Source organism: Maylandia zebra, linkage group LG11 (genome assembly GCF_041146795.1).
Source record: "Maylandia zebra isolate NMK-2024a linkage group LG11, Mzebra_GT3a, whole genome shotgun sequence".
Taxonomy (NCBI): Eukaryota; Metazoa; Chordata; class Actinopteri; order Cichliformes; family Cichlidae; genus Maylandia; species Maylandia zebra.
The window spans coordinates 16,738,707-16,759,690 of NC_135177.1; the positions used below are offsets into that span (position 1 = coordinate 16,738,707).

At 41.1% G+C, this 20,984-nt stretch overlaps 2 protein-coding genes across 5 annotated transcripts; both read left to right on the forward strand.

Annotated features, from left to right (window-relative positions):
* Positions 1–1,838: 1,838 nt before the first annotated feature.
* Positions 1,839–9,155, forward strand: pnisr (PNN-interacting serine/arginine-rich protein). 4 transcript variants are annotated; one of them, XM_012925241.2, is made up of 12 exons: positions 1,839–1,951; positions 2,435–2,543; positions 2,668–2,844; positions 2,949–3,184; positions 3,543–3,708; positions 4,066–4,256; positions 4,374–4,514; positions 4,764–4,863; positions 5,461–5,514; positions 6,939–7,133; positions 7,212–8,298; positions 8,818–9,155. In XM_012925241.2, exons 2-12 carry the CDS (start codon positions 2,456–2,458, stop codon positions 8,849–8,851), a joined length of 2,469 nt encoding a protein of 822 aa, XP_012780695.1. In that variant the 5' UTR covers positions 1,839–1,951; positions 2,435–2,455; the 3' UTR covers positions 8,852–9,155. The 4 variants fall into 4 exon arrangements, with proteins under 4 accessions (XP_012780695.1, XP_004541694.1, XP_023010469.1 ...); XM_004541637.2 differs by having other exon boundaries at positions 7,215–8,298; XM_023154701.2 differs by having other exon boundaries at positions 6,939–7,130.
* A 1,889-nt stretch (positions 9,156–11,044) lies between these two features.
* On the forward strand, positions 11,045–20,881 carry coq3 (coenzyme Q3 methyltransferase). Its single transcript, XM_004541636.5, has 6 exons — positions 11,045–11,353; positions 13,828–13,965; positions 15,707–15,806; positions 18,446–18,697; positions 19,864–20,023; positions 20,333–20,881. The coding sequence occupies exons 1-6, from the start codon at positions 11,160–11,162 to the stop codon at positions 20,503–20,505; spliced, it is 1,017 nt and encodes a 338-aa protein (XP_004541693.1). The 5' UTR covers positions 11,045–11,159; the 3' UTR covers positions 20,506–20,881.
* The last annotated feature ends 103 nt before the right edge of the window (positions 20,882–20,984 follow it).

The following is a 20,984-nucleotide window of genomic DNA, read 5'->3' on the forward strand; positions in this document are numbered from 1 at the left end:
TATGTCTGAGTTATTTATTTTTAATGTGAACACCAACATTGCTTCATTCTTCTGTTACTCAATATCATAAGCCTTAAACTGGTGCTGTTTGCTATTAAACCTATGATATTCCCCATGATACTGATGCTAAAAGTTAGTTATTAATAAAGCTTTGTGAAACAAAAGCTCTGCCACTTGGTTTGGGTGTAAGATTGATTTGCTTGCCATTTGTAACAGCGTTTTACAGCTGTGCGAATTTCATGTGGGTATCTCCTGTACTTAAGAAAGTAATGAAGGTGAAAAATACTCAAAAAGAGAACACAAATTAGGAAGAACCAAATTTCGACCCAGCATCTTGAACAATAATAAAATATTAAAATGTGACATGCACAATCTGTGGCTGCATACAAATCAAGTGTTTGACAATGAAGTGTTTCATTTTAAATGTGTTATTGGGGAAAAAAAAATTCAAGCTAAGAAGCCTTTGATGTTAAATGGCTGTGGCTGCTTTTTGTGCAAAATATTCATTCATTACAAATGAATTATTTTCTGCAGTTTTTTTTTTAAACTAGTTAAAATGATAATAATAACTGATGATCTATACTTTGGAAACTATTTAAATAAAAATGTGCAAGAAACATCTTCAGTTCTAGTCTTTGTCAGATTACCTCTAAGCCTCATGAGCTGCTACACAGACATAACCTCCACAGGAATGAAGCATACAGGACTGATATTAGGCTAACCTGCTTACAGCCTTATACTGTTTTCCAGCCGTTTTGGTGCTGAGGCACGTGATCCAACCAGATCGCCAAAGTCACCATAATGATTGTAAATAATAGAGATGATCTGATATGTTTGAGTGTTGGGCTTCATGTTATCAAAATGAATACGGAAGCGCGATGGTCGTTCAGATATGTTGGGTTATTTAGTAATAAAAACAGGTATGCTGATGTACATGGTACAAGGAGAAAAAGACACATGAACACATCCATCACTATGAAGTAACTACTTACACTATCTATAACAACTGCTGATATCTAAACCATCCTTAATCTGTTAGTTGTGCTCTTCCCACCTTTCTTTTGAAAGAAAATTAACTACTGACGTCCCACGGTTTGCTTTCTTTCAATTTCCTTTATTATTTTACTTTAGGCTGTTTCATTTTTTTCTATTCTAATTTTGGAAGTTCGCTCACTCAGCTGAGTTTTGTCAGGGAGCTTGATGATAACAAGAAGAAGAAGAACTGCAGAGAAACGAGCAGTCGAAAACAAAAAATAGACGTTTCATTACAGGCTTAGAAGGGTCCCTACAAACAGGAAGGCCCTGGGTAGATTTGTTGTTTCAAATCCAAATGGCTGTGGTTCTGAATGCACATTGCGGCACATGCTCTATACCCTCTATGAGGGCGTACGTTGAAAGGCATTTCGGCATTCCAGTTACATGAAAACTACGCAAGCTATAAATGGGTGCTAAAATCACACTGACATCACCATCTGAAGCCTTTGGCGTGCTGCCTTCACTTGCTGCTCGTACAGAAAAGTTTCAAGTGGAAAGACTTTTTTTTCCTTCCGTTTCATTTTCAGTTTAATCCCATTTATTCAAGGTTTGACAACAAAACTATTATTTGAGGTTAGGAAATGCACCCGTCATAGCTACAAAATTTTAAAATTAATTAAATGTATTTAATAGCTCAAATTAGAACAACAAATTCAACTTTTTTGACATAGGACAAATGAATGTCCAGTTCACAAGCACTGTATTGCACATACAGTCAGAGACTAGATTGAGTATCTCTTCGACCTTTCAAATAATCTTCCAGCAAACTTATACTAACCATGGATACTGAATGATTTGTAACTTTCCTATTTAGTTTGAAGGCAGCAGTTCTTCTTTCGTACTTCCTCCGAGCAGCTCGCCTGTACAGCCATTTTGATTTGCGACCGCATCGCCGGAACGAACCCGTCAGGCAAAGGTGGGAATTCTGTAAACTCAAAGCACAGCTTCAGTGTAAATTTCAGCCACTCTTCTTTCCCATTATGGCCTAATTTAAATGAGTGAACCTTTGCTTGGTTGTTGAGAAAAATGTGGTGCTAACTGCTGGTTTTCAGACACAGCCTAGCCTAGCTAATATTAGCTCACGTTAGCATGGCTAAGCTTTCTTAGCTAAAAAAAAAAATTAATTAAAAAAAACAAAAAAGAACCAATGCACAATTCCCGAATTAATTTCAGTATCCTATGTAAGTAACGACACAATGTCTCACATTAGGTAGCATCCTAACGTTAAGAGGGAAGTGTCTCCCAACGTACAGCTAGCCGGTCAGTTTGAAGTAGCGTTAGCACTTTATTGCAGCTTGCAATTTCCATTGCCATTTGGCAAGTGTAATTCTACACTGACACACCTCTCCATGTTGAGAGTGCACAATACAATTAAATGTAGCTGATCTGGGTGTTTCAGGTGTAAATCGTGAAAGGAGCAATGTGGGACCAGGGAGGACAGCCCTGGCCGCAATGGCCTCTTAGCCAGCAGCAGTGGATGCAATCTTTTCAGCATCAGCATGATCCAGGTTAGTGAGTGATGCTCATGCACCACAAATGGCATTTTTGCTCCCTCAATAAAAAAAAATCTAAATATTTTACAATGGATTCAAAAACTGCACTGGCAACTAGTCTTAATGCACTTTTTTCCAGGTCAAGTGGACTGGGCAGCCCTGGCGCAAGCATGGATAGCCCAAAAAGAGTCTACAGGAGGAGAGCAGCAGAACATCCAGCCCAATGGTCAGGACATCCCAGGCCTCGAATCTGTTGGACAGAATAATCACAGCAACTTTCAGGGTGACCCAGCATTTGGCAGAATGTGGCAACCAGGTACACAATTAAGCCTTTGAGCCATGGCTCTCCCCCTGGGAAAAAAAAACAAAAAACTGTGGAGATTTCTCTTGTGGCTTGTTTAAGTATTTTGTGTTTAACAGAATGGGGAATGCATGGCCAGCCCCCTCCTCCTCCACCCCCTGACCAGGCCTGGATCCCTCCAGGGTCAGGACCAATGGATGTGGTGAACCCCAGCGAGGACAGCAACAGCCAGGACAGCGTGGAATTCAACTCTGAAGCCCACCATGGGGTTTACCCCCAGAACAGCCATGGGTATGGGGCACAGCCCGACAGCTACGCCATGGCCCCCATGGCCATGAACCAGTTTGATTATCAGGTATGCAGATGCTACGGTAGAAACTGTTGAAGCGTTTTGGTTTTAGTGTGACAGCCAAGTAGCACGAGAAGGAGCAATCCATAGACACTCTGCCGGGTCCGAGCATCTAGGCGTATCAGTCGTTTGCTTTCTTGATGCTGTGCAGAGGAAGTGTTGGCTTGTTGAGGATCCAGCATGGTTTGTTATTACTTTATTTGTTGAGTTTTTTTTCTTTTCCCCTTTTAACCCAAGTATACCTTTTAGCTCAGTAAGGAGTGGGGAAAGACAACAGCAACCCCATACCTAGTGACTGCCAAAACAGAGGACCTTAAGTACTTAGAACTGACTTTAATTTTGAGTTTGTGCTGTCTCTCAACAGCATGGAGCTGCCTCATCATTTGCTCCGACACCAGCAAGCTTCCACTCCCCGTACTGGCAGGGTCCTCCTCAGAACAGACGAGATGCCAGACCGCCTGGGTTTCGAGACAGGCCAAGATCCCCTATCCAGCTCCCTGTCAAACCTGAGGCCCCAGCAGCACCATTAGGTGAGGCCTGATGTCTGAATTTTTTATTATTTTTTTTTAGTTAATTTATTTAAATTCCTGAACTTTCTAGAAACATTTCAAGAAAATGGTATTGAGGTATGAGATAAATATCAGTAGATGACTATATGTTTAAATAATCGAAGTCCTTATTCCACCTGTGTTGGCTTCATTTTATATGCATACAAAAGGTATTTATAAAAATTTGGTTGTTTAAAAAAAGAGTCAAATTTAAATAGGTGATAGCTGTAGAAACCGATGCACCATTATTAATACAACAACTTCTTTGTGTACATGGATTTGTACTGGAATAGTTTAATCATTTGTAAAATATATGTGGATAACACGTTTGATCTCCAGATGCTGTAAAGAGACGCACACTACCTGCATGGATCAGAGAAGGTCTTGAAAAGATGGACAGGGAGAAGCAAAAGAAGCTGGAGCGCGAGCGGATGGAGAAGGAGCGTGCAGAAATGGCAAAAGATGACGTTAAAGGCCATGAGGCTGATGAGGGTGGTGATGGCCCACGTCTGCCCCGCAAGAGTAAATTTGTAAGGAACTCATTTAAGACCCATACTGCAAATAGTTTTGTTTTCCCTCTTCATCTGTAGCAATGATTGGCTATGTTTTCTTGATTGAAACTCATTCTTCTCTTCTGTTTGCATCAGGACAGTGATGATGAGGGCAATGATGATAATGACAACGAAGAAAAGATTTCACTAAAGAAAGCATTTTCTGCGCGGAGTCCCTCGCCCCCTGCAGAAGACAGTGAACCTGAAATGACTGAGGAGGAAAAGGAATTCCAGCTGGTCAGTTTGAACTTTCAAATTACATTCAAGTAGTCAGATTTGAGTGTGATTGTGTAGGTTCTCAGTCCGGGTCATGGCAGTTTTGAGTGTTCGAAAAGGAGGCAACTGGACTTCTTTTCTGATTTGTAGAGGTGAAATGTGTTTACAAACCAAAAATGTCCAGTTGACTCCTTTTTGAGCGCTTGATTTTAATCTAATTGTTGAAATTGATAAAATATTGAGATGTTTGTTAATTTGTCCTTGTTTTAGATGGTGATGACAAAAACACTCCTGACAGAGATCCTTCTTGAGGTCACAAATGAAGAGATCCTGCATGTGGCTAGAGATACTCACAGGAAAGCCACTCGAGGTCTGGTCTTATATTTTCCTCTTTTTGCATTATCTCTGCTTGTCACAAAAACATTATGTTTAAATCTGGACAGAATTCGTTACGTGCCTCTTAAAATTACTCCGTAACACCCTGTAAGTGAGGGTGACTGAGCAGCATACATCAGAGTATGTCTGTCTGATATGCATTTCCAACCATTCTCTGCTAATGCATCAGGACACAGCAGAGCAGTGTTTGTCACAGACAGTATTGAAAACCTGTCATGGTATTGGAGGTGCTGCTGAATGGCTGTAAGACTGAATAAAGTCTCAGCGCTGACTCACCTGTAGATACAAGAGACTTCCTCCAGTGAAGTGACTGTGCATTAGTACAGATTGGTTCTTTCGCTCCTGTCCGACTGTTTGACTTGGATGTGTGACAGAAGTTTGTTTGTTAACCCTCTCTCTTTTCTCCATTTCTTTTGTTTTATTTTATTATTTTTTTCTCTTGTTACCAATGGCAGCTCTTGTGAATAGTGCTTTATCTGTGGCCCCATCCCTTTCTCTAGCGACTCTTGCCTTTGAGAAAATGGCAGTATGTGTTTTAACATGTTGTTCCTGTTGTTGATGTGAATCAAAGCTCCTGCAAAACAGCTGGCACAGTCAAGTGCACTGGCTTCTCTGACCGGTCTCAGTGAGTATCCCTTTTTCTGTCACTGGTGGGGAGGGAAGGGAAGTTTCTTTGATTTATAGTCGGGGTTATTAGTCGGAACGTGGGAAAAGCTGTTGGCACAAAGCGTGACACCCAATATTTCACTGCTACTATTTAAGGCAAAAGTGGCATCTGACTTGCTTTTTAGATCTGTGCTTTGAAATTAGAAGCATGCTCTCAAAGACATTACAGACTGTTGAAAGTGTTTAAGAGCTGTATGTGTACTCTTTGTTAATAAGAGGTTTACTGGTGTGAAGTATAAAGTTAAACAAGATTAAGTGCCTTTCATGGGGACTAGGGCTGCCACAAACGATTATTTTGATAGTCGACTAGTCACCGATTATTTTTGCGATTAGTCGACTAATCAGATCATCATCCATTGGACGTACAGCGTACAGCTTATTGCACCAGCAGCATCTGCTCTTATATAACTATCATTAGCTTACAGCTTGAAGTGTTTGTGCTAACTAAAAATAAAGACAATATGGTAGTTTATTAATTTTTAATGAAATTTGCAGATTGTTTCGGTGAAGTTTAATAAACTCCTTGCTTTCTAAAATATAACAGGACACCGGAGTATATTCTCCAGTGTCTCACACTTCTGATAATCAGCTGTCTGCTTGACAGTTTTAGCTGTGCAAAAACTATAACTTTAATCTCAGCCAAACCGATTTACTCAGGAACAAATAAAATACTAAAGAAAGCCAAACAATAACATTTTTAAGTTATCTAAGTGACTTATATATATGTTTAACCTGACTAGCGAAAGACGGCGGTGGGTTTGAAAACAATTTGCCGGGAGTCCGGTGTTCTCACGGCTCTAGTGACCTAGCCCCCGCCTAGCTAACGAGCTAGTGGGTAACAGACGTCTCCGAAAACGTCGGAGCGCTTTTGAAAATATGTGGTGTCTTGATAAACTGAGCAGATATTTGAGGTTTACACAGCTACATTCTCGCCTGAAAATATGTTAAACGTTTATTTTGTGACCAAGAAAGAATAATAAGAGTAAAGTTAAAACTAACTAGCTGCCGCCATTGTTGACAACTGCGCTGGGCTGCGCTATGAATTCTGGGACACAGCTTCTTCTTCTTCGGGGTTTAACGGCAGCTGGCATCCTTGTACATGCAGTGCTGCCATCTTCTGTTTCAGTCCGTTATTACACTCTTAAATCCTACTACTCATTCCTGCGTCCTTTGTGATCTTACAAAGCTTCAAACGATGCGTCGACTATTAAATTAGTCGTCGACGATTTTAATAGTCGACATAATCGTGACTAGTCGACTAATCGTGGCAGCCCTAATGGGGACCTTGAGTTTGGATTGAGTGGTTTCATAAGTGGAACCTGATTTGAGAGCGGATCTTAACAGTTTCCAACACTCAACAACCTGGGGGCTCTGTTGTGGCAGGCGGGCTCGGTGACTATGGTTCAGATGAGAGCGAGGATGAGGATGGCCGTAGCGTCCGAGGATCCGAATCCTCAGACACAGATGAGGAAGAATTACGTCACCGCATCCGGGAGAAGCAGGACGCGTTCCGCCGCAAAGAGCGGGAGATGCAGCTGCTGCAAGAGAAACAAGCTCAGGAGGCGCTGCTAGCACGTGGTAAATATTAAATGTCATTTGTGCAATGTGTGTTACTAGTTCACTTTTAACCTGAGTCTTTGTTTTCTGTTTGTACAGAAGAGATGGCAAAGGAGAGATTAAGTAAAGAAAGGGGGGAATATGATGAGAGTCAGTCAGAATATCCACACAAACAGGACATGAAAGAGAGGGAGGCAGAGCCCTTGGCAGACAGGCGCAGGTCCCGTAGTGAGAGGGAGGGTAGTGAGGGAAAGCATTCAGGCAGAGGGAAGGAACGCTCAGGGAGAGGCAGCAGCGATTCTCCCACCAATGGTCACAGCAGCAGCTCCCGCTCCACCTCCAGCCACAGCAGCAGTCGATCTTCCTCCTCCTCATCTTCTTCCTCGGTATCTTCCCGTAGCTCCTCTCGATCTTCCTCCCCGCGAAGGAAAAGGAGACGTAGTCGCTCCTCATCCCACAAAACCCGGCAGCGCAGCCGCAGCCACAGCTCACACAGGCATCGTAGTGATCGCAGTGAGAAGGGCAGGGACAGGAGGAGGAGCAGTGCAGAGCGATCAGGCCGCCACAAGAAAGATCGGAGTGATTCCAGGGAGCGCAGGAGTCGAAGGAGTAGATCTAGGTCCAGAGACAGGGCCAGAGAGAGGGCCAGAGGAAGTCGCAGTCGCAGCAGAGACAGGGAGAGGGATAGAGAGAGGAAAAGGAGTCGGGAACGCAGGGACAGCAGTCATAGTCGCAGCAGCAAACATAAACAAAAGGCCTCTAGTAAAGACAGAGAGAGGAGGAGGGAAAGGAGTCGTAGTCATGAGAAAGACAAGAAAAAGAAGGATAAAGATAGAGACAAAGAGGTGGATAAAAAGAAGGAAAAGCCAAAGACCAAAGAGAAGGAAAAAGGGAGCTCTGTAGTTAGTGAAGAGAATGGCAAATCTAAGAAAAGGAAAGAGAGCGAGTTAGGAACCGATTCTCAAACTGACAAGCACTCGCGACATGATAGTAAAGCCAGCAAGAAGGGCTCGGCCAAAGCTAGCAAGAGGCACTCAGACTCTGACTCAAGTAGATCCCCCTCCCCTGAAGTTAGCAAGGAAAAAAAATATAAGAAATCCAAACGTAGTCGCTCAAGATCGACGGAAAAATCTCACAAGTCTGGTAAGAAGGCAAGCCGCAAACACAAGTCTAAGTCGCGATCAAGGTAGTATTCGTTTTTTTCTCTTTCAAAATACTTTATAATACTGTTTTCATTGTGATTTCTCTCGAGTCTTTGATCTGTTGTAGTAGCTGAGAGGAAAATGTTGGCTGTTATGAAAATTTAATGTTTAATACAGCTACACGTGCCTGACTGTGTAAAGTCAGGTCTCATGAATTAAAGGCTTAAATCTTTCACAACGGTTTTCTATGTCAAATGCAAATATGCCATGACTGAATACTAGCAAGTACCGCTTCCCTAGAGCATCTGCCTGATTTGTCTGGTTCCTGGCCAAAATAGAGGGCGAAAATGTCAAATTGAGCCAAACAAACAAATTTGTCTTTTCGCCATGTTCTGCAGTTTAATTTGCATCTGTAGAATTTGTATAACATCAGTTTTTATGGAAGTTTTCTGCCATATTTATAGTCTTGACAGTATTTTTGGTGAAACGTGTTTTGTTCTGTTGTGCACTGCAATCAGTGTCATTAGTGCAGGAATAATGTCGTGTTCATAACTTTCTTTCAGGTCGACGTCTCCCTCCCGTCGTAGCAGACGCTGAGGAGCACAGTCACTGCCCTGATCTGTGCACTTTGCCATTTTAAATTCCATGAGTTGAACAGGCTTGTCTCATTATAGAGGCAGTTGTGTAGGTGAAAACCCCCTCATACTTTTCTTTTACTGTAAATATGTTCTTTTTAAAGTGTGCCTGAAGAACAAGTTTGAATGGTAGGAGTTTCCATTATCATGCACAGTTTAATTACACACTAAAAAACTCAAGTGAAACTGTGTATATTTTAAAAAAAGATTAACTTTTTCTCCAATTATTGTAAGATGTCTAATAAACTGTTTCTTGTCTTGCCTCACTACCTCTCTGACCTTAATTCAGTATTTACTAACACAGTATTTAATGATGCATGTTGCAATTGCATTAAACGTAACCATACAAAGCAGGATCCTGCTACTTCCCAGAGATTACAATAATTCCCACTTTAAGGCTGCATGTGTTCAGCTGTCAGTGCTGCTGGATGGAAGTAGTGTTGCAAAAACCGTGCATTGATAGAATGAATGGTAGAAAGTAACTTAAAACATTTTCTCAGTTTTCTGAAGAACGGTTGCTTTGTCCATAAGTATTTACAAGTTGTGCTACTTCTGTTCCATTAGGTACTGCAAATGGTGCACTTTGTATTCCTTACCATATTTTATATAAGTTTTAGAGTGTCACTTTTTAAGCTAAATCTACAAGTTTGTTGCTGTTTTGTTATAGATAAAGCAATGCAGCAATATTTAAGTGATTAAATAAGTTATTTTAATCAAATCAATTTAGATCTACAACATCAAAATGTAACTTAGAAATCTAAAAGGTTGTTTTGTATAAGAACTTTTACTTTAGGAAAAAAATATTTTTTGATGCTGTAGTTAGGATAATGGTTTCTGTTTAAAGCATCAAATTGCTTGTTTGTTCATACTGAAAAACAGTTATTCAATATAAAATATTAACACTTCAATAGTTTCACTTCTTACATAGCACATCGTTAAAGGCTCTCAGCTGCAGGTGAGCCTGAAAATTGTGCTCAGTGTTTGGTACACCATTGTTTCTGATCTTTTTTTTTTCTTTTTTTTAAATCCTGGAACATAAAAATATAACATGAGCACATCCAGACAGTTTTCTGAAAGGTGATGCTTGGATTTGGCCTTGGAAAAAAACAAAAAAAAACTTCATGTCATGCATCCGAACACTGAGTCCAAGCGCTGACGAGGGAGCACAGGTTAGTGTACCACATGAGTACTTGAAGCCTGTGCAGGTTAAATGCTTAATCACATTTAGAATTTGGAGACAACAGTCAACACAAAAATCTTCATCTCACGTCCCTCAAACCATTCAGATGTTTCCACTGTGCCAGAAACGCTCTTGTCATAGGTGATCTTACTGTTTTGTTCCACATGTGAACATAATACAAGTTATCACAAATTACACCCTAGTAGTAAAAAAATAGTCATCAGTAACATATGATTGGCCAGTGAAGTTATCAGTTTTGGTTTTTCCCCAATGAGTAAACTTTTTTTTCTGTTTGTACAGAGATGATTGGCACTTTAAAAAAATGAAACTAGTTAAATGTTTGATCAGGCATCACAACTGAGAGCATGACTCCCACGAATCCATTTTAAAACATAAATTTAAAAAAAACTGGGAACAAATAAAGCTGTCGAACTTTCATTTCCTACTGTGCAAACACTGATTTTTAGTGAGTGGTTTGCAATATCCGATTTCTTTACTGATGGATCCTATTAATCTGCAAGTGATTACTGGGTAAAGTGTATTGGACAAATGAAACTAACCAAAGTCATTAGACTCTACTTTGTCCAGTTGGTCAGGTCTCAACTGGGACTTTTTAAGTTTTAAACAATCAAGGAAGAACTTGGCATACTTTTACTGCTCATATTTATTCTTTCGAATACCACAGAGCAGACACAAGCAGTCAAAAAAGAAAACTGGCATAGCATAAAATTAAATACATAAAATATAAATAGATGAAGAGTGGCAGAGGCACTGGGTCCTTAGCAGCTCAAGAGGACATGGGGAATAATTGAAAAAGATAGTCAACGTCAATGATGACGAAACTGAAAATAGTAACTGTAATCTGGAAGCAGGCTTTACAGGGGAGCATCTCGCTGGTTTTACCTGAGAGGCCCGAGAAACTAGAGTGGAGAAGTGGGCTCATCTCCAAAGGCAGAGGAGGGCAGCAGTGCAACGGCGACGCTTAAATCTCAGCGTAGAAGAAGAAGGAAACCCAGCGACGCTGAACTCCAAAGACGAAGAAGACTGTTTATTATGAACTTCACAGCTAGTACCTCGATGGTTTTATGACATGTACTCCAACAAGTTTCGCCGCCTCATGTTAGGGCTGCACTGCCTTAAAACGACCGCTGTTTGTGGCCTGGTCCAGAGGGCCGCTGGTCGAAGCGGGTTCGGCTGGACTGCGGTGTGTAAACAGCGGACACTGTGGCTGCAGAGGAGCGCCTGTCGGGAGATAGAACGACGTGCTGTGCTCCGTCAAAACGGGTATTTAGCAGACACACTCGTGTGGTGACACCTTCCTTTCCAGTGCCACACTGTATAAGAATATTTGGGGGACCGGAAGCAGGGCTAGAAATCAGTATTTTTTTTTTTCAAAAGAAAAAAAGAAACTAAAACTCAGTGAAATTTAGCAGCATACAGCTACTGCTTAGACTAAGAGGTCCGACGAGGCTCACCCTGGTAGCTCTACGACTCTGGACAGCTGATACATAGTGCATCATAAATATGTTACGGAAACAATTCTAATTACTACTCTGAAATTTAATACAAGCATCCTTTTGCATCCAGAAAGATAGTCAGGTTTGTCATTTTGTTAAATGAACTGGACTGATTTGTGAAATGTGTGATGCTCCTCCAATACTCCGATACTTTATAGTCAAAGTATCTTAAAGTTGAGTACCTTTGTGGATGGCTATCATATTAGAAAGGCTTCCAAGCAGATTATCTCTGCACAAACCGATTCATTGCTTACAGACACGATTTTCAGTGTCTTGATGTGTCCTGTGGCTGAACACTTTTCACCATTTTTTTTAGAACACTAAAAATGCTGCCTTTTTCTTTTACTCAAGTGATAGCATTTTGAGCATGTGACTTATGCATGAACTAAAAAAACAAAATTTGGCACAATTCAGCATTTGTAAAAATTTGCACGTCACCAGAGATTGCATCATTACCGAACCATTTTACACGTTTTTTTTTTTACATGTCTTTACTTGGTTTTAGCAAGATGAACTGAATGAAATGGGTACTGAGGGTTAAATACCAGCACAACCTTTTGTTTTAGAATTTGCATTTGCGATTTGCATCTTCAGAAACTATATGTTTGATGTCAGTAGCAAAAGGGCTTGGTATTTTGCTTGTTAGATTAACTCATTTTCTTCAGTTTTACTGCACTCAGTGTGTCCAAAGTATGATGAGCACAGCAGAATGCAAAATACTGGATAGGATAAGAAAAACAGTAAGCTCACATATGAGAGCCAATGATACTGATATTGGTACATAGCCCAACACAGTGCATCCAGAAAGTACACGACTGCTGGTGTTTCATCATGTTACATCCTCATTCCAAAATGATTAAATTCATTATTTACCTAAAAAGATCCACACAATACCCCATAGTGACACGGTTAATAAAAGGTTTGCTTTAAATTCTTTTAAATTTACTAAAAATAGCAACCAAATATGTTCATATATGTATTCAAAGCCCCCGCTATGACACTCAAAATCATGTACATCCTGGTTCCACTGGTCATCTGATGATTCTATAACTTGATTGGAGTCCACCTGTCTAAATAAGGCCCCACAGTTAACAGTGTATGTTGGAGCACAAACAAAGCAAGGAATTGTCTGCAGACCTCTGACACAGGATTTTATTGAGGCACAAATCTGGAGAAGGTTACAGAAAAATTACTCTTCATCAAAAATATCACCATCATCTGTAAATAGAAGTTCTGCCTGAGTCAGGTAGGTGACCAAGAAAGCGATTGTCAGTCTGACAGCTCCAGCGTGGAGAGAGGAGAAACTTCCAGAAGGATAATCTTTTCTCCAGCATTACGCCAATCAGGCCTGTATGGGAGAGGGTCAGACAGAAGCCAATTCTCAATAAAAGGCACAAGACAGCCCACCTGGAGTTTACCAAAAGTCACTTGAAGGACTCTTAGACCATGAGAAACAAAGATTGAACTAAATGCTAAACATCATGTCTGGTGGAAACAAGGTATCGCTCATCACCTGGCCAATACCATCCCTACAGTGAAGCTTGGTGGTGGTAGAATCATGCTGGGAGATGTTTTTTTGGCAGCAGGAACTGGGAGACTAGTCAGCCTTAGCTTGGATCGCAGACTGGGGCGAAGGTTCATCTTCCAACAGGACAACAACACTAAGCACACAGCCAAAATAACAAAGGAGTGACTTTAGCCAGAGCTCAGACTTGAACATGATTGAAGTTTGAGATCTGAAAATGGCTGTGTACCAACTCCCACTCTGTCCAACCTGATGGAGCTTGAGAGTTTCTGCAAAGAAGAATGAGAGAAACTGCCCAAAGATAGGTGTGCAAAGCGAGTAGCATCAAACTGAGCAAAGACTTTGAATACTTACATGGCATATTTTTTTTTCTATTTTTAATAAAATTGCAAGAATTTCAAGCAAACCTTTTTACTCATTATGAAGTGATAATCAAGTCCATGTTGGAATAAAGCTTTAACATGACAAAATGTGGAACAAGTGAAGTGCTGTGTATACTTTTTGGAATATGTGTGCAAACAGCTCGACTCCACACACTCAACACAGCTGTCGGGCTACTCAGCTGCAGGTTCTGGAGAAGAATCAAAAAGTATAGTGAGATTTTTATTATTTATTATCGACACTATAGAACAGTCTTTTGTTGGTTCCTTGTTTATTTGGCTTGGTTGTTTCTACTTTAATGGCTGTTTTTTGTTTGTTTTTTTTTCCACATGCAGCGTTCGGTCAGCTTCTCACAGCACCGTGGACCCTGATGAACTGAGGAAGTTCCAGTCGTTGGCAAACAAGTGGTGGGATGAACAGGGAGAATTTGCAGCTCTTCACGCCATGAACGACCTGAGGGTGCCTTTTATACGGTACACAATCCGCCCGTCAATCTTCATCAGAGGCGCCAACAGATGGTGTCAACGTAACATAACCCAAAGGAAAGCCGGGCGGCCTCGTGGTATCTGAAAGCAACTTGTGAGGATACAAGGAAAAATAAGAGAAATTGAAAGTGACAGGGTTCTTCCAAATATCAGTACATTTTCAGCCAATAGTGTTTCAGCTGCTTTGGCTCTACACGTGTGCATGTTTTGGGGGTCGGCTGGGGCTGTTTTGATTGATAAGATCTGTTGTTCAGGACCCTTTGCTGTAATCATGACAGCCATCCAGCCAAGAGCCCAGTGCTGTGTTCCCCTCCCCCACCCTGGGATCTTCTTGGTGGTGGTGGTGGTGATGATGATGTGTGCTTATGGTGACAGTATGACAGATCTAGTGTCAGTGATGTCTGAGTGGGGATGATTTGCCCAATAAGATTTTACCCTCAGGGCAAGTTGAAATGAGAGACAGCAGCAGTGCTGCCACTGTTGCTGCTGGAGCTCTGCGACTCTGATAGTTCATCCTGCCAGGGTGCCTTATTTTCTTCATTGTTTCAGTGTGTGCTTTAGTTCTGTAATACATGGTGTTGTACACAGACTCAGGATCTGTGCAGATACCCCGTGTAGTAACCAAATGCAATGTCTTTAACAAAACAGGGTTTAGTGTTTGATTTGCCTTAGTTATTAGCAAAATGGTCTATTTTGTCCTCAAAATGTTACACTGACAGCAATACAGTGAATCATAACTATACATGCAATGGTGACAAATTAAAGGAAAAAAATCTGCCCTTTATTGTGAGGAATTCAGAGTTTCCATCATACTTGTCCTCTTATCAAAGGATACAGATTTATGTCCTGATGGGAGTGGTCTTTTCCAATATGGCAGTTGTAACCTTCTGTAGGACATGAGTGGGTCACTGAAAGGTTTGATTATTATGAAAATGATGCGAACCATATGCTACAGTTTTCACAGTCAGCTGATCTCAACGAAGTTGAACACGGAGATATTTGGATCCATATGATAGATGGCTTACTCTACCAGCATCACCAAAGTGAGGGAACACAGTATGATAGGGAAAAAATGTAGAGGTCATTATTTGACTTTTTATTCATTGTGTATGCAAATTTACCTGTGTGACAAAATGTTTACCCACAGTTTCTAAAATATAAAGTTGGAAAACACTCAGAAATACTTCAGGTTTGAGACTGAATTTCTTTTTGGGGTTTTTGGTTCATTAAGTCAAAGTAAATTTTATGAAAATAATCACTGAGTTCATGCTGACGGTAATGGTTTATCATGTGCTGATAGTTCAGCAGTAGCTTTTGTCTGGCTCTGTCTGGGTGGTGGTAGTGCGAGGAGGTAGTTAGATGGATGTAAGTATATTTTGGCACCTTAGCAGAGCTTTAATGACGAGCATGATGTGCAGTCAGGTCTCAGCCTGTTCCCATGTTTCGGGCCTCAGGCAGGAGGCTGTCGGACTGTATATCAGGGAAGGAAGTGAGGATGCTTGTTTGCTGGCTGACACTGTTGCTCGGAGCGATTTGAGAGAAGATGGTGTAATACACCATGGAGTTACCCCTACACTTCCTCATGCTAAGCGGCTTCTCATAGACTTTGGAGGTTCACAATTTCATATCTGCCCACTGTTCTTTTACTTTTAAGCGTTAGGTCTGTTGTAGAGTATTCTGAAATATCTTGAAGACTTGGGAATGGGAGATATATTTTTACCTTGCACAGGGATAACCTGCTGAATGTGCACAGAGCGCGCCATCCCGGGAAGCCACTCGCAGGACTGAAGATCCTGGACGTCGGTTGTGGAGGAGGCCTGCTCACAGAGGTAAAAAGCGTCCGAAAGCTGCAGACTCAGAGCAAACAACAGCGCCAAAGAAAAGCGTCTTTCCTGCTACATATTATCTGTCTGGGCGCAATTGTTTCAATTGCTACCTTTCACGTCACATTGAGTCTTTTCTTCCCTCGTGCAGCGTAAATATGTGCCTTCGATGTGCTTCAGTGCCAGGCTTCTCGCATGCATACGCAGCAGAGCCCGGATAAACATTTCAACGTCAGCCCGGTGCTCGTTCTGCTTTGATCTGACTGGTCACGGCGTGGTGGATCGGACAGTCGGTCGTTTACAGTTGTTTATCTGTTTGTTAGCACTGATAGCTGCATGACTGGGACGGAGCTTTGATGTGAGCTGAGGACTCACCAGCTGTGCTGTGTGATCTCTGAAGACAAAATCAGGTCCTGTTCTTATACAGCTCCGTCACACAGGTTGTCTTATTGAGACACAGACACACATGATAAGAGCGCCTGTTAAGGCTGTGACTGTTATTGTGTGTCTGACCGTCTCTTAGCTAACAGTCCTACCATCACACGGGATCAGCAGCGGAAGGATGGATAACAGGCCCCTGGGCGAAAAAGCTCTTCAGTCAGACTTGGATGTTTAGCTTTTGTCCACAGGAGGGCACCGTTCACACCAAACCCTTATTTAGTGCATGTTCCTGCATATCGCTGCTATGTTTTTCCCCACTCTATTTACAGTGCCAGCACAGCGTCTTGTGGAGATGAAATGATGCTTTACTACCATGATTGATATTGTTTTAAATTTCATGAGTTGTTGTTGTTGTTGTTGTTTTGGGTTTCTTTTACTCAACAACCACAAAATCTCTTGTATTAATTGACATGTTTTAGATATATTATAAAAGCCTAACATTGAATTCAAATAACTCTCATTAGACCTACACTGTGCTGTATTTACCTGCATGTAAAACAACAATCCCCATTTACTAGTTCTTCTTCTTATGAAGATGGACAGGTTATGGATGAGTGTGGATGAAGTGAATGATGGAAGTCAGGAAATTTTCTTTCTCTCATTAAATTTTGTATTCCAGAATTTAATAGTTCATGCAAATCGGTGCCTATTACCCCCCAGTGAATATATTACTGTAGATAAACATAAGGCTTGTGGAAATGTGAGTTCCAACTAGGGCTGGGCGATATGACCCAAAATTCATATCTCGATATTTTTTAGCTGGATGGCGATATAAGATATATATCTCGATTTTTTTTTTTTAAAGCCATAAGTTAAGAACAAAAAGAGAGTTCTTAGTCACACTGTGTCCCAGATGTCACACGGGCACTTTTATTTACATACAGCGTAGATGTACATGAAGAAATTACTCAAAAATAAATTATCAGCATTTATTAAATAATCATGGTCCATAAATAAAAGAAAACAATGTTGTTTTTGTGCATAACAAAAAGCTCACAATTGTGCAGTCAAAATGTAAACTAATAGACGCTGAGCATAATAACAAAGAGACAGATTTCACAGCTGCACCACGTCTCTGAACAGGTGCCATTTGTGGTCCTTATACACACACAGTACGTATCACTCCGCGAGGCTCCTCCTCGGTAGCCGTAATCCTCCGACAATCCATCAAGTGGTGCAGCTCCGTAGCTTAGCAAAGTCATATTAAAACATTTTTTGACAGATTGCCGAGCGCTGTGTACCACATAAAATCGGTTCGCGGTCAGTAAGCACAACCAGAATTCATACATAAGGCGCACTGTCGATTTTTGAGAAAATGAAAGGATTTTAGGCCGTGCAGCCCCTCCTGGCTGCATGTCGTTAGCGCGGTTAGCTCGTTAGCGCGGTTAGCTCGCTAACACGTTGACGCCGTCCAGCCCCACGCACGGTAACTCGCTAACGGAGATTTTCCGCTTTCATCTTGTCATTGCCTGCAGGTGAAGCTATGGGGGAGGGGGAGTTGTGTTCAGTGAAGGAGAGGCGAGGCCGAGTAACGTTGCGTAGAGGCAAAAGTGAACGAAAGAGAGGCAAACCTGCGGCTCCACAAGTATAATTATAACGTAACATAGACTATATCGATATAAACGATATTGTCACATCTTATATCTCGTATGAAAATATATCGATATTTTTAAAAAACTCGATATATCGCCCAGCCCTAGTTCCAACACATAATCAGTGACTTCACAGTCAAATGAGCACAGCATCCTGAAGAAGACAGGTTAGATAACAAAGCAGTAACATTTCAAGTTTGTTAGTACAACATTATTTGTGTGTAAGAGTCAAGTTTTTCTACTAAGACTAAGTAAAATATGAGTTATTGTGATACAGATATATATTTTTTTTATAATGCAAGACAAATGTTGCTCATATTGTTAGCTGTTGTGGTTGAACAGTGACTTATTTTTTAAGTATTTAGCATAGTTAATATGATTGATGTATAATGTTATATTTGTCATCCAAAGAGGACAATGAAAAATCGTATTCTTATTCCTCAAAGCTAATGCAACTAATATATTATTCATTTAAAATGTGTGCTTTGTCTACTTTTATCATTTTTAATATGGTTTTGTACTGTCTGTTCTTCTTTTAAGTGAATCGTATTCGGCTCTGCTTTTTTTAAAAAAAGTTTGACGTGCAGTTCTCTGCTCCTCATCCTCCTCCAGCCCCTGGGTCGTCTGGGAGCTAAAGTTTTGGGTATAGATCCAGTGGAAAACAGCATTGGCACCGCCCAGCTGCATTCGTCCTTTGACCCGGACCTATGTGAGCGGGTGTCCTACCAGGTGTGCACCCTGGAAGAGCTCTCAGGAGGAGAGGATGAAGGAGCGGGACACTTTGATGCTGTGGTGGCGTCTGAGGTTGTGGAACATCTGGCTGACCTGGAAACGTTCGCCTTCTGCTGCAGCCAAGTGCTAAAGGTGCTGTTTGTTGTTTTATTGTTTCGTTTTGTTTTTTAATACTTTGACTCTGATATTTGTGTGTTAATACTGCACTTGTGTTTGCATATCAGGTAGAGGTTCCCTCTCTCTGAATTAGACAGTTATGGGTGCCCGAGTCAGCACCGGGCTGGACGGGGTCTGTGGATGACCTGCTGTGTTTTTCTGTGTGTGCCTTGTACTTATCATTGAAAAGTTTCAGTGAAAGCCGTGGTCCATACTGCAGCCTGAGGGTCAGAATCTCCTAGGTTAGTGGGCCAAAAGTAGCTGAGAGGGGGGGAAAAAAAAAGCTTAATACAGGAGGTTAAGTCATGACTGGAATTCTTTCTCTCTCTCTGGTCTAAATCTTTCTTCTGCACTTTCATTAAAAAAAACCCAAACACAATAATGTTTAATATTTAGTATTTACTGTTATATTTCCATATATCATCGTGATGTTGTTTATTGTATTGCTCTCGTTTTCTTCTGCTTGTTTTCTTTTTTCTTTCTCAACAGGTGATCCAGGTGATTGGTATATGTATTTTTATTTTTTTTTTTCCCCTTTATCCCCATCCCTCTTCTCCGCTGTTTTTTTTCACCCTCTTCCTTTCTCCCTTTTCTTCATTCAAGTCTGTCCCGTATCTAGCAAGTGAAAATAAAAAAATAAATTAAATAAACAATAAAAGGTGAATCAAATAGACCATTACGGCAAGGCTGGGATGGTCAGTTTGGTAAAGTAAATCCGTTGGGCATCTTTCCTCGCCTTTAGACAATAATTCTGATGGCAAAAGAGCCAAACGGGACAGGCGAAAAGAAAGGGGAAAAAAAAAACCCCCCAAACATTTAAATGTACTTTTCTTGACCACGCATACATATATTTTTTTGATGCTCATGCTTTTATTTATTTTTTCTCTCCCCTCCTGTTCAACCTATTTTTCTTGGCCTTGTTGAACTTTGAGGTTTGGCATCCTTCCAGATCTCGCGCGCTGGATTTTGTCCTCTGAAAGCCTTAAATCCATTCTATAAATACCCTGCTGCATCTCGTAGAAGAGCTCCTCCCTTGTATATCACCTGCAGAGGTGTCATGAAATGTGTTTCCAGAAGTAACGCAGTCTATTTAATTTATATTTCATGAATCAAACCTTTCCATTTTTGCTCCCTGTGTGCAGCCAGGTGGCTCACTATTCATCACGACTATAAATAAAACCAACCTGTCCTACGTGCTGGGCATTGTTGTAGCGGAGCAGCTGCTGCGCATCGTGCCCGACGGGACCCACGACTGGGAGAAGTTTGTCAGCCCAGTAGACCTGGAACGCCTCCTGGAGTCTCGTAAGTCCCTTTGGAGGGAGGAAAAAAAAGAAGCTCCCACTGATTATAGAAAACAGACTAAAAATGCAAAGGTTTTTTTTTTTTAATAATTAAGTGGGCAAATCTATGTGGAACTAAGTAAATATACCATATTACAAAAGGTCGCTACAAGATGTAAAAGTTTTTTTTAAACCGCAGTAAATTTTGAGGATTTCTGTGTCCATAAATTGTCTGCAAAGCTCATTTTATAATTCGTGTTCAGGAGTAGTGCAAAAATAAAAATCTAATTTTGCCTTTTGTGTTGACATCAGTGTCTTCCTTCTTTGTTAGATGGTTTCTCGGTGCAGTCTGTCAAAGGAATGCTGTACAACCCCCTGTCGGGAGCCTGGAGCTGGACCGACAGCACTGCCATCAACTACGCCCTCCACGCCGTCAAACTGAGAAAACAGGCTGAGGACAGCAGCCTCCACCCAGAGGACCACACCATAGAAAGTAGCAGCTGAGCCACGCCACTTGAGAAGAAATCCAAAAATGAGAAATAATAACTCAGACGCGAGCGGCCCTGACATCCTGTGGGCCAGCTGTGACGCAGCACATGAGACTGAGTTTATTCAAGGAAAGGGACAAACTGCCTGCAGATAGAATTAGAGATGTGCTGCATTTGGCAGACCCATTGATGCTGTGCTGTGCTGCGTGAGCGCTGAATACATGTCTAGTGTTTGATAAGCTGTGTAAAGCAACGGTGCATCCTTTAATTGTGTAATCATTTTCAGCATATGCTGTCCTGCGTCAGTGTGGTGTTTGAGGCTGAATAGTTAAAGGTTTGCAACATCCTCCATTAAAACTGACCTCACATCAGTTTGATTTCTCAAGAATGAACGCATGAGAGTGAAAAATGTGATTATTTGGAATGCTAACAAAAAACAAACAAACATGATTTCGGGTTTTTAGATGTTAATATTAATTTATATTTTGTGTCCAC

Excerpts from the sequence above, each read along its gene's own strand:
- pnisr (XM_012925241.2), top strand. The coding sequence starts at position 2,456 with ATGTGGGACCAGGGAGGACAGCCCTGGCCGCAATGGCCTCTTAGCCAG. Across the intron at positions 3,185-3,542 it reads TGAACCAGTTTGATTATCAG|CATGGAGCTGCCTCATCATT; the intron begins GTATGCAGATGC and ends GTCTCTCAACAG. Across the intron at positions 4,257-4,373 it reads TGCCCCGCAAGAGTAAATTT|GACAGTGATGATGAGGGCAA; the intron begins GTAAGGAACTCA and ends TGTTTGCATCAG.
- coq3 (XM_004541636.5), top strand. The coding sequence starts at position 11,160 with ATGTACTCCAACAAGTTTCGCCGCCTCATGTTAGGGCTGCACTGCCTT. Across the intron at positions 11,354-13,827 it reads GCTGTGCTCCGTCAAAACGG|CGTTCGGTCAGCTTCTCACA; the intron begins GTATTTAGCAGA and ends TTCCACATGCAG. Across the intron at positions 15,807-18,445 it reads GAGGAGGCCTGCTCACAGAG|CCCCTGGGTCGTCTGGGAGC; the intron begins GTAAAAAGCGTC and ends ATCCTCCTCCAG.